General features: G+C 39.2%; 1 protein-coding gene across 1 annotated transcript in view; it reads right to left on the bottom strand.

The window, feature by feature from the left end:
- LOC127801509 (DNA-directed RNA polymerase I subunit 2-like) overlaps positions 1-12325 on the bottom strand; it is a 55070-nt gene that overhangs the window by 38725 nt on the left and 4020 nt on the right. Inside the window, exons 5-11 of the mRNA XM_052336718.1 lie at positions 5403-5503; positions 5265-5310; positions 3217-3397; positions 3084-3136; positions 2877-2950; positions 2578-2695; positions 1306-1393 (exon numbers count right to left, since the gene is read on the bottom strand). Coding sequence (XP_052192678.1) covers positions 1306-1393; positions 2578-2695; positions 2877-2950; positions 3084-3136; positions 3217-3397; positions 5265-5310; positions 5403-5503 — 661 coding nt within the window. The remainder of the gene's footprint in view (positions 1-1305; positions 1394-2577; positions 2696-2876; positions 2951-3083; positions 3137-3216; positions 3398-5264; positions 5311-5402; positions 5504-12325) is intronic.

The following is a 12325-nucleotide window of genomic DNA, read 5'->3' as shown; positions in this document are numbered from 1 at the left end:
GAGAATTCCCCTGATTTCTTCTAAACCTTCTAAGCTATACTCAATGCAAAACACAACAGAAGCATTGTCTTGAGACTTACCTTCTTGACAAGAAAACACAAAGGGTCCTAGGCTTCAAGGAACCCAAGCCTTCTCACTCAAAGATAAGCAAAGCAGCTTTTAATGTGTATCTCAAACAGCCAGCCAGCCAGCCTCGGGATAAATGTCAAGCAGTTCTTCCCCAAGTAGGACCAACTTATGATGATGTGCTATGTGCAAGAAAGGAATATATGAGGTCTCCCCATGACAACCTACTACTAATTTGAAATAATTACATTTCAAGACTTATTTATAACAAATAAGTAAATTACCACCCAACTATAAACTATACAAAAGGGGAAATTAGAAACTCTTTACAGTTACAGAGAATCAAATCCCCATTACCAGCATCTTTAAATAAATTAGGGATAGAACTGCCATCAAAACTTTAAATAGACCTTAAGACCAAAATCCATACAAACGATCATTTAGAACCTCGATCCCAAAATCCCTAATGAAACAAGTCCGAAACAAATACTACTAACCTTAGTAAACTCATGTACAAAATCAACTTTGCAAGGATTCTTATGACCATAACATAAATGGACTACTACAAGGCGAAAGATTTACTAGTCACATAATTGAAAACTTCCAAACTAGAAGTTCAGAATCTCGTAAAAAGCTAACCCAGATACCAGGTTTTAATTGTAACAAAAGCCCCACTCACTGCATATTTAAGCAAACACTAGTACAAGAATTGAGTTGTTTAATCTCTTATGATTAGACAGTATTTACATTTTGCATGTAAACACTATATTTCAAGTGCCAAAGATAATATATTCTTATGGTCAAGTTTGTTCAATATGTTCCAAACAAACTAATTCATCAACCCAGACTTGACCAATCTATTGGTCCAGACAAACCATGAAGATTAGCAAATTTTAGCCTACATCTGAGAGGTGCTTAATATACAAGTTGCTTGTCTAGAAAAAGTAACGAAAAGGAAAAAGAGAGAGACAAGTCAAACCTCCAAAGTCCTATATATATAGCATACATTATTAAAATTCAACATTTTTTTATACCATACGCTTATTTGTCTCCAAAAGTTAACATGAAAAACAAAGCCAGTAGAAAAATGTCATGATGCCAATGTCTCACATCAATGCAATAAAACTGGGAAAACTACAAGATTCTTATCCAAATAAAACCGTGGAAAGCAAACAACTAAATGGCTGATCCAGGAAGAAAGACCCTTTGAGAAAAATAATGAAACAAGGGATCACATACAGCTGTTGAAGTCAAAGTTTTTGCTTTTATTATCAATTTCATCTTGAAGAAGTCGCCTTGCTCTCTGCAGCCAATCTTGTAGCTTATCCTGCAAACATGCAGGACTTATTTGTCATTGTATAAATGTGCACAATGTCTTACTAGGGAGAATGTGACAAGAACAAAGATTGTAAACTTAGCACTCAACATTTGACACAATACCAATATTCATATACAAGATGATGACCATTAAATAGAAAGTAGATAATTAAATTTCTATCCAATGTCAGTGCCAGAATCTCAGTTTAAAAAGTACATGTTTTTCCAAACATGATGAACCCCAAGAAAAAAATCCTTTTTCTCCTACAAAGATGTTGGAGCCCACCCCCAAAAGCCACACTCCACCAGAAACAGTGGATCACATAAAATAGAATGCCTGGCAGCTTAGGAAGTAGAAAGAGATGAGTCAGGTGAACTTCAACAGCTCTTCCAAGCAACACCAGGTTGAGATGGAAAATATTTACGCCCTTTGAATTACACAGCTAATTACCAAACCTCCAAATGAGATATATCAATGGTTGATAGCAGTGTGCTGGAGGCTTACTAAACGTAATAAAGTAGCATATATGAAATGATAAAATATCACATACGAAGGAAAAATCCAACTTTTCCGACTAAAGATTCCATTTTACTTATAAATTTTTTAAGGGCTTGGTCACTTAGACTGGCAGCTGGTTAGGATTAAAATTACTTAAAGGTGCATTAGGTTGTCTCCTAAGTCCTCCTTATCTTTTAAGAAGGCAGCAAAGGTAAGTCAAAATATTATTAAGATATTGCATTAGACAATTACAGCAGGCATGCGCAGGTGTGCTCCACTCCAATTAAATCAAACAACATAAGCCTATGAGGTTTCTATAAAATGGGGCATGTAAATCCATTTTTTCCTTTTTTTCTGATCCAAGCATCCACATTGAACAGTCAAACCAGGCAGTCCACTCCAGCTGGTTTCTAATTACAAGGAATTATATACGCTGAGAACCTGCACCCAGCATACATCATTTCTAGCATCTCATAAGGTGTGCGACTTATAACGGCATATGCCTTTAAATGTAGGAATAAGTAAATTTGTATCTCATAAATTACATTACATGCAAGTCAAATTCACTTATTCTTACATTTAAAAGTATATGCCATTATATGTCACACAATATATTCTGAAATGTAAAAATGCCTGTTATGGTTGGCACAAGACATAAGATGGGAGCAAACATAGAGAGCTCATTACAAAATTACCTTGAGCAAAATGTTAATCAAATGACCAGGCAGTAACACTTCCTGGTTTTGCAAGGAATCTGGATTGTCTGGCACAGACGTGTGATCTATAAGAGAGAAAAGCTTCTGCAGCATAAAGCTGAAGTGAAGAACTTTGTTAATATACTAAAACTACAAAACGCCATCAAATTTAACCCCCCCAAAAAAAGAAAGAAATGAAGAAGGAAATTCAGTAAGAAAACAATAAAAAAAGGAGCAAATTAACATACAGTACATAAAAAACAAAAGATTGTTAAAGCTAAGGCCAGAAAGTAGCTAACATGAGCAGATTAAACTTGTCCTGATTGTTATCTAGGTGGACAAATATGTAGTCTCTTAGAACAGCATCTGCAACCTGCAAAAAAGAAGGAAGATCAATTAGTATTCACCGAATAGTTCTAGCCTGAAGACCCAATGGAACACCTTTTTTTTTCAGTATATTTTTTGCTAGAACCAAATGAAACAAATATTTACAATGATTAACTCACAACAGAATAACTTTCGTTTTCCAGTCCATCCATAACGGGCCGGAAGTACTCTCCTGAAGGAAGGAATAAGTTATTGTGGTTATCAATTAAATATTAAATGCCAATGAATGATAAAAACAATAGCATTAAGTACCGAGATGCTGCAGACACTGATTGCGAGTAAAAAGAGACAAGTCCAGGACTTCATCAAGAATAATTTTTGCCCTTTCATCCGCAAGCTGTGTGCCAACACAGCCCTTTCCTCTGTGGAATTTTGCCTTCGAATAACGTGTCAAACTCACATAGATTTCATGATCAGTTGTGTCAGCAAGGGCCTGCCAAATAATGTTATGTAATAAGCAACTCATTTATGGTACTCAAGAAACAGATAAATATAAAAAGCACTTAGCTGCACAAAACAAGAGGCAGATGGAGGAGGGCATCTCAAAAATTCACACAAGTTTCACAGTGAAGCAAAAAAGAAGAAAGAAAATTCAGTTACCTCCATGCTCTAGTCATTTAGCATTCCATTAAGAAATTCAAATATGTCAATAAGTTTTCATTGTGGTGAATTAGCTGATCACCTACTTAAACATTTTATGGTGGTGAGCAAATATTCGATATTTTTCACTTCATACCTTATTCAAAGTTTATATAGTAAAGAAGTCTTCAATTTTGTACCTCTTTACACTTTGGTAACATAATTGTCCAAGAAGATCCTTAGAAGAGTTTTGAACATCACTAACCTTTTCGGGGTTTAAAGATTATGATGAGAAAGAAATTTAAGGGTACAGATGAACAAGAAGGTTCAACTCATTTTCTCAAGGGAACACTCCTTATTTCCCTCTCTGTGAAAAGAGGAGCCCTCTTCTTGTCTATGGTCTTTTGCCTTGCTCACAGGTGATTTTGTTGTGTCCTACAGGCTTCTTTTGTACAGGCTTAGACCCCACATGGGTATTCTTCTTTTATCATATTATTTGTTTTAAAAAACTGTCACCACATACTAGAGTTACACCTTTCCACATTACAGATGTAATAGGTACATAATGGCACCAAATAAGACAACTAGACAAAAAAGTAGGACCCAATTAAATACAAAAAAGAACAACTACACTCCTACCTAGTCCATGTGACCTAAGTTTGGGCATAACAATCTAGCAGCCTCCACTCAAATCATAACAACTGTAGTCCATGATTATAAAAGCAGAATAACACAAACATAACTACAGCAGGTCATGATTTATCTATTTAAAGACAAGTACGAGACCAGTTGAGAATAAAATAAGGATAAATGACACTAACCACCCTTCAGGTTAGACTACATTCAGGGGGACACCCCTTCTAGTTTGAGAAATGACGATGACCTCCCCTATCGTTAAATAAAAAGGTTAAATGACAGTTTCATCCTCTCTTCTCTATTTCTCTCCCCTGTATCTCAAACAAAAAAAAAATAAAAACAGGTGGTCATGGCTGGCCGCCAACAACTGGTGTTCCAGTGTTCCGCCATGGGTAGCTGGGTGGAATCCATCAAGCATCAAAAGAAACCCAGGTGGGCTCCCTGGATAGGTTCCTTTGATTCATGAATAAGAAACCCAGATTTGGGTTCCTTCGGTGCTTGGTGAAAGACCCAGATCTGGTTCCCAGGTTTCCAGCCATGCTCAGAGTGATAGAGGGAGTGGAAGCTGCCACCAATATCAGAAGAGAGAGGGAGGGGGAAGGAAAGAGAGTTTGGGGAGAGAAAATTGCAGGCATTTTTGGTACATTATAGAATTTAATGGTGGTTATTGTACAGCAAGAGGTTAATTGTACTGAGATTTGAATCTCAGGGGTACCGAGTGTGATTTGTCAAAATAGAAGGGGTGCCTCCTGAATTTGGCCACATCACAGCGGAAGTCGGTGTAATTTACCCCAAAAAAATGATAAATTCATAACATAAAGCCAAGCACAAACATCAACTTCAAGAAAATTACCCTGCACCAATGACACTCATACTGCACCAAGATTCCTCAAACAAATTCCATTTGAAATATTAACATGGTACCAAAACATATCCAAATGAAAAATATATAAAATTGTTGTTGGATCAAAAAATGGAAGAAAAATGTGGATAACAAAAGTAAAAGCTAGAAGTTTCCGTAACAGCATGGAGGTTTAAAAGCAATAAGCATAACACCATAAATGAGCTAGTATGTGTCACAATACCTTCAGAACAAGCCCTGCAGGTAGCAAATATTCCTTTGCTTGTATCCTGCAAAGATTAACAAAGAAAAGGAGATTTTAGTTATAATTCAAGATGCATATAAAATTTCTATATCCTAAGTCAACGTTTAGATAGCTCACCAGAATCCAAGTCTTGCACTTCCGTTATTAAGATAATACAACTTAACCGTTACAGCAGATTGATCTTGTCTGACACATCTGGGATGATAATAAATAAAATTATAAATTGCATTGACAACAAAAATTATTGAAAGATACTATTCAAGTCAGTGTCACGAGACCAGAAAAGGCTATGGTTGCGGTTAAAATTTCGAGCTAAAGATTGGTTATTTCCTATATGTATTTCCCGATATTTTCTTTCCTTGCATATGCTTACTTTCCAGCTAGATAGTTGGTTATGGTTTACTTTCCAGCTAGGAAGATTGTTATGGCAGAATCTGCCAGATGTCTAAATGTTAGAATAGGACAAAATAGTTTGTTAGAGGTGGAGTGATCCTCTGTGGCAGCACTCTAGGGTAAGCTATATAAGCCTATACTCTCTTCTGTAAAAGCTATTCAGAAATTCAATCAAAGAATCTGTTACCCTCTCTCTTATTTCTCTCTTTCTCCCTCACGACTCTTCTATAATTCCCTCCCCATTCCTCCTCTCTGTTTAGTTCGCTACCTAGTGTAACACCCCACTTACCCTAGGACATGTTATGTCTTAGGAAATTTGAGTCTTATTTTTTTTTTTCTAAATTACATTATTCTCGAAATTCCCAAGACCTATCTAGTGCTTGACGAAATAATTTATACACTATAGCATTACAATCTTATAAAGCGGAAGTTGAATCGAACCTACTCATAGCATTACATATATAAATAACTAAACATAACACTTATTACAAAGTTGATACATAAGCTTCTGAAGATAAATCAAAACGTACATAATTCTTGAACTATTCATATTACATCATAACATGGCACATTTGCTTGTTTCTTGACGACTCGCGTCACTACACATCTTCAACCTCTGTACCATCACTGCAAGTCCCGATTGGAACGTTGAATATTCCAGGGACAAAAACCCAAATTAGATAATGAATTATCTAAATAATAGTACATAATGCTATATCATGTGTGCATGCAATGTCTTTCATCGTAAGTGTCAACTGCACCCCTCATGCTACCTACCGTTCTTACGGCCATCTCTTTTGAAGCCGGGGTGTCTGGGGGCACCCTTTGATAAGGTAGCAGTGCCAGTTCGTACTCCCTACGGCCTCAATGCGAGTGATCAATGATATCAACGTGTATTTATGCATTTCATAGTCATATCATGTATGCAATCTACGTGATGGGTACATGTTAGAGTATGTCAATATGATGAAAGCATTTTCGAAGATAAACATTTATAACCGTATTAAGCTTGGAACTGTACACTTACAACTAAGTTGCCTCGAAAAGCGTGTCGACCTCGATAATCGTGTCGAGCGGCAAGGATTCCTAAAACATTAAATTTATTTTCAGAATATTAATTTACTATTTTCTCATAATTTCTACAAATTCTCTTTATTTTCTAAGTCTTATTTCTTCAAAATTACAAAATAATTATCTAGACTTTCATATAATCCAATTTCTCTTTACTAATATTCCTTAAATAATATTTCTAGCCTTCTGGAATTTTCTTGGAATTTTCCAAATTAAATTCCTATTTTTTCCTTATTTCCATAATAGCAAAACTATTTAGATAAATAGTTAATTTAGCATTTTCCATAAAAAAAATTCACAAAATAAGACATAAACAAAATTCTAGACTTTTTGGAATTATTTGCAAATTTTCATTTATTTTCTTTTTTTTTTTTTTTTTTTTTATTTTTCTGCCAGGCACGTGCAAGCCACGCGCCTTCTTCCTACTCGCGAGCGCATGGCTACACGCGCCCGTCTGCTTCGTCTTCTCCGACGGCCCTACAAGCCGCCGACGACATTACTGGTCCCAAAGCTTCAAAAGAAGCTCTCCCCCCCCCCCCCCCCCCCTCTTATATTCAACCTCCCGAACACAATAAAAGCCTTAGATTTGCGAAAAACAAAACAAAAATACCTCAAATGTGCAATCGAAGGCGCAGCTCCGGCGACTTGCGCGATTTTCCGGCAAGGCTCGATCCACTGCTTCCTCTACTCCGTTGGCCACCAAATTCACCAGAAAGTTTGCCCACGACTCAAGGACCAAGACCTTACTCTCAAAACTCGCAAATGCTGCCCCAAATGCTCGATCTAAGAAGTAAAAATTTCGGATGAAAGGGACTGCTCGAACGCGGCAATTTATAGCCGAAACTTGCCGTGAGTTGTCCCATCACGAGCACCACGCGTTCGGGAAGCCACTCCGACGGTCATTCCTACATTAAATGCCCCTCCTCTCCCTAGTTTGCTTGTTGCAGGTGCGGCCAAAGCATGGCCGCACGTCTACTCTGATTTTTTCCAGATTTTCTAGATTTTTTTTTTTATATACAGATATACATACATATATACATATATATATGATATACATACATACATACTTACATACGAGTTTATATATAAATATACATACCGTAATACAAAATCCCAATTCCAATTATGATATTTTTACTATATACCTTATATACATATATACATATAACAGTAAGAAAATACATACTATATAATTTCTGGTACATAAGCACTATTTATATAATTTCTGGTTCATAAGCATATTTTAATTATACTATATATACTATGATTTAGACTAAATAAATTACATACAACTTAAAAATAAATTTATACTTGCCCTATTGAAAAACACTTAAAAATTCTAATAATTTCTTTAGGATCTCAAAACACTAAATTTCGATTTATTATTTACAATATCTAAGGGTATTACACCTAGGTTCACACTGAACCAAGGAAGCTGCCGGTTGTCACAGCATTGCCATAACATTTGGTATCAGAGCACGATTCAGGCAAAGAGACTCGATGAGCGTGAGAGATGGCCGAAGGAACACGCATGAAGAACATGGAGTCGCAGCTCTAGCAACTCAGCTCGACAGTGGGAGAATTTCAAGATTGGATAGACTGACTGGAAGTCAGCAATCAACAAAACCATGATGCGATCATGACAGTTGATCGTAAAATGGAAGGAGGACTTAACCGGATGAGGGAAGATATCAACCAAATGCGGGAGGAGATGGGTAATCAACTTCAACAGTTCATGTTGATGTTTACCCGTCAGAATCAAGTGAGGTTGTCTCCCGATTTTCCTCAAAGGGATAGGAATGACCCCATTTTACAAAATGAGATGGTGAATCAAGAAAATGTAACCCATGAGATTGTTATGGAGCAAGGTGATGACACGGAGACCTTGTTAGGAAGGGGACAAGTGGACCGGAATACCCTCCCACCACCAGCATTTCCCATGCCCCGAATGGAGATACCAATGTTTGAAGGGATTAATCCTAGGTGGTGGATTAAAAAGTGTGAGAGGCTATTCGAGTGGTACAATATACCGATGGAAAGAAGGGTTGCTCTAACGGCAACTTACTTTGATGATGGGGTGGACGCGTGGTTTCAAGGTTGGACTCGAGGGCAAGATAACTATACCTAGAAGGAGTTCTCTAAAAGGTTGTGTCAGAGGTTCAGGAAGAGAGCATGTTGGACACCATTGAGGAGTTTAATAAACTAAAACAAGTGGGTGATGTGGGTACCTACTTAAGGAGGTTTGAGGAACTAAGGTCCTTAATGAGTAGCCATGACCCGCACCTAACGGAGGCATACTTTGTCTCTAGCTTCCTCAGTGGTCTGGGAGAAAACTTGAGGCCTATGGTGAAAATGATCAGGCTGAGAACAGTGGAGCAGGCAGCTAAATGCGCCAAGTTACAAGAGATGGTGGTGGAGGCCTTGTTAAAGAAGCAGAGGGTGCAACAACAAAGGACGGGACACTCGGGAAACTGGCAACAAGGAGGGAACAACAAGGGGGTCAACAGGGAGATGGTAAGAGGTAATGTAGGGGGCAGGAATTTTGTCAATTCCAATTTTGGTGGGAGACCCAATGATCCTAAAAGGCAACCTGGAGCCTGTTATAGATGTGGAGATAGGTACTTCCCAGGCCACCAATGCAAGCGCCAGCTCCTGTTATTAGAAGGCCCAGGAGGAGAAGTAGACGAGGAAGAAGAGAGGAGGTGGATGAAACCGATGAAGAGGGAATAGAGGATAGAGATATCCCTCCATGCACTCAAGGGAGTCACTAATAAGAAGATAATTAAGGTTGAAAGGAAGGTTATTAAGAAAGGTAGCTTGTCCATCCTAATTGACAGTGGAAGCACACACAGCTTCCTCAATGATAACACTGCCAAAAAGCTCAAGTGTCAACTCACAGGTACACTACCTTTGAGTGTGACGGTTGCTAACAGGAATCGGGTGGTGAGTAACTCAGCCTACTTGGGGTTCATTTGGGAAATGCAAAAAGAGAAATTCGAGGCAGACCTCAAGTTGCTGCAACTAGGAGGGTGTGATGTAATCTTGGGTGTGGATTGGATGAAAGGGGTGAGCCCCATATGCTTTGACTTCAACAGGATGGAAGTGTCATTCGAAAAGGAGGGCAGAAGGATGACTCTCACTAGTGGAAAGGAAGTTGTTGCATGCAAAACGATCACTGGAAAGAGGCTTAAGAGGGTCATGCAGAGCAAATGGAGTCAGCTTTCACAGTTGTTCTCGATCATAGAAGTGGAAGAACGACGAAGAGGGGAAGGTTATGGAGAGTTGCAACTCTTGGTCAGTCACCCATCAGGTAATTCCGATCAGGTAAGCACACTGCCTCTTATTGATGAATTATTGATGGAATTTAAGGACTTATTCGAAGAACCAAACACCCTACCTCCTAACCGCACCCTAGACCACGCAATTAACCTCAAGGCCAATGCCGAACCTATCAACATGAGAGCCTACCGTTATGCGCCTACCCAAAAGACTGAAATTGAAAAAATGGTGAGGGAAATGTTGAACTAGTCCTTCATCAAACCCAGCCAGAGCCCATTTGCCTCATCGGTCCTCTTGGTAAAGAGAAAAGATGGTTCTTGGCGTTTTTGTGTGGACTATCGTCAACTCAATGCCTTGACCATCAAGGATAAATTCCCCATACCCCTTGTAGAAGACCTAATGGATGAATTACACCAAGCTGGATTCTTTTCAAAACTGGATCTAAGATCGGGCTACCATCAAATCCGGATGAAGCCCGAGGATATACATAAGACTGCCTTCCGAACCCATTATGGCCATTTCGAGTTCTTGGTGATACCATTTGGGCTCACCAATGCTCCACCAACTTTCCAATCTTTAATGAACCAAATATTTGAGCCTTACCTACGAAAATTCATATTTGTTTTCTTCGATGACATCCTAGTTTATAGTCCTACCTTAAACCAACACATAGCTCACTTAAAAATCACCTTTGAGGTCCTGAGGTGCCATCAATTATTCGTCAAAAGGTCTAAGTGTGCATTCGCCCAACCTCAAGTGGAGTACTTGGGACATCTGATTTCAGGAAAGGGGGTTAGTACTGACCCAAAGAAAGTGGAGGCCATGCTAAATTGGCCCAAACCCAATACCTTAAGAGCGCTCCGAGGATTCCTAGGCTTGACAGGATATTATCGCAAGTTTGTGAAGGGTTATGGAGTCATAAGTAAGCCCCTCACCAAGTTGTTGAAGGGTCCTGAGGCCGATGCAGCCCTCGTTAAGTTGAAGGTCGCAATGAGTAGGGTCCCAACCTTGGGATTGCCAGACTTCAGCAAGCCGTTTATGCTTGAAACAGATGCTAGCGGGGTAGGTATTAGGGCAGTACTTATGTAGGATGGTCAGCCCCTCGCGTTCTTCAACCAAGCTCTAAGCCCAAGACACCTGAACCTAAGCATTTACGAGAAGGAGTTTTTAGTTGTTGTCATGGCAGTGGAGAAGTTGAGGCATTATTTGGAGATGGGAAGGTTTGTAATTAAGACTAATCATGAGTCTCTCAAATTTTTGTTACAACAGAAACTACAAACTCAGTTACAAAATAAGGGAATGGTCAAACTAATGGGACTTGACTACTCTATACAATACAAGAAGGGCAAGGAAAATCAGGTGGCAGATGCTCTACCAAGGTGTTACGAAGAAGGGGAAGCCGCTGCCATCACTATGGTTATACCCGAGTGGTGCAGTGAAGTGGTGAGCAGCTATGATGGGGATAAACACATCAGGGAAATTCTAGAGAAGGTAGCAGTGGGGGGTAGTGAAGTGGAAGGATATGTTCTCAAGAATGGATTGTTGAAATACAAGGACCGGATAGTCGTGGGCAATAAGGCTGAGCATAAGAGGAGCATATTGCAGTCGCTACACGAATCTCCCGTGGGGGGACATTCGGGTATCTAAAATACTTATTTGAGGGTTAAGCAACTATTTTATTGGCCTCAACTTAAAAGAACTGTGAAGGAACATATGCTGGGTTGTGACATATGTCGGAAGTGCAAGCATGAAAATGTAGCCTACCCGGGGTTACTGCAACCCTTGTAGATTCCAAAGCAACCGTGGCTGAGTTTGTCCGTGGATTTCATAGAGGGCCTACCAAAATCAGAAGGGAAGGATTGTGTGCTGGTGGTAGTGGATCGACTAACTAAATTCGCACATTTTGCAGGATTATCTCATCCTTACATGATCCAAGAGGTGGCCAGGGTGTTTATGGATCAGGTGGTGGCTTTACACAGGGTCCCTAAGACCATCATTTTAGATAGGGATAAGGTGTTTACAATCCATTTTTGGAAGGAATTGATGAAAAATGTGGGTACCGAACTCAGCCTATCAACAGCATACCACCCACAAACTGACGGCCAGACCGAAAGGGTTAACCAAAGCTTAGAAACCTATCTAAGGTGCATGTGTATGAGATAGCCCAAGAGTTGGCATAGGTGGCTGGCCATGGCGCAGTGGTGGTACAACTCCTGCCACCATGCTTCTACTAAAATGACTTTGTTTGAGGCTGTCTATGGTATAAACCACCACCTCCCTTACCAGCCACCAAAGGG

The sequence above is a fragment of the Diospyros lotus genome, chromosome 5 (genome assembly GCF_014633365.1).
Source record: "Diospyros lotus cultivar Yz01 chromosome 5, ASM1463336v1, whole genome shotgun sequence".
NCBI classification, from domain to species: Eukaryota; Viridiplantae; Streptophyta; class Magnoliopsida; order Ericales; family Ebenaceae; genus Diospyros; species Diospyros lotus.
This window is presented reverse-complemented; position numbering and strand designations above follow the sequence as displayed.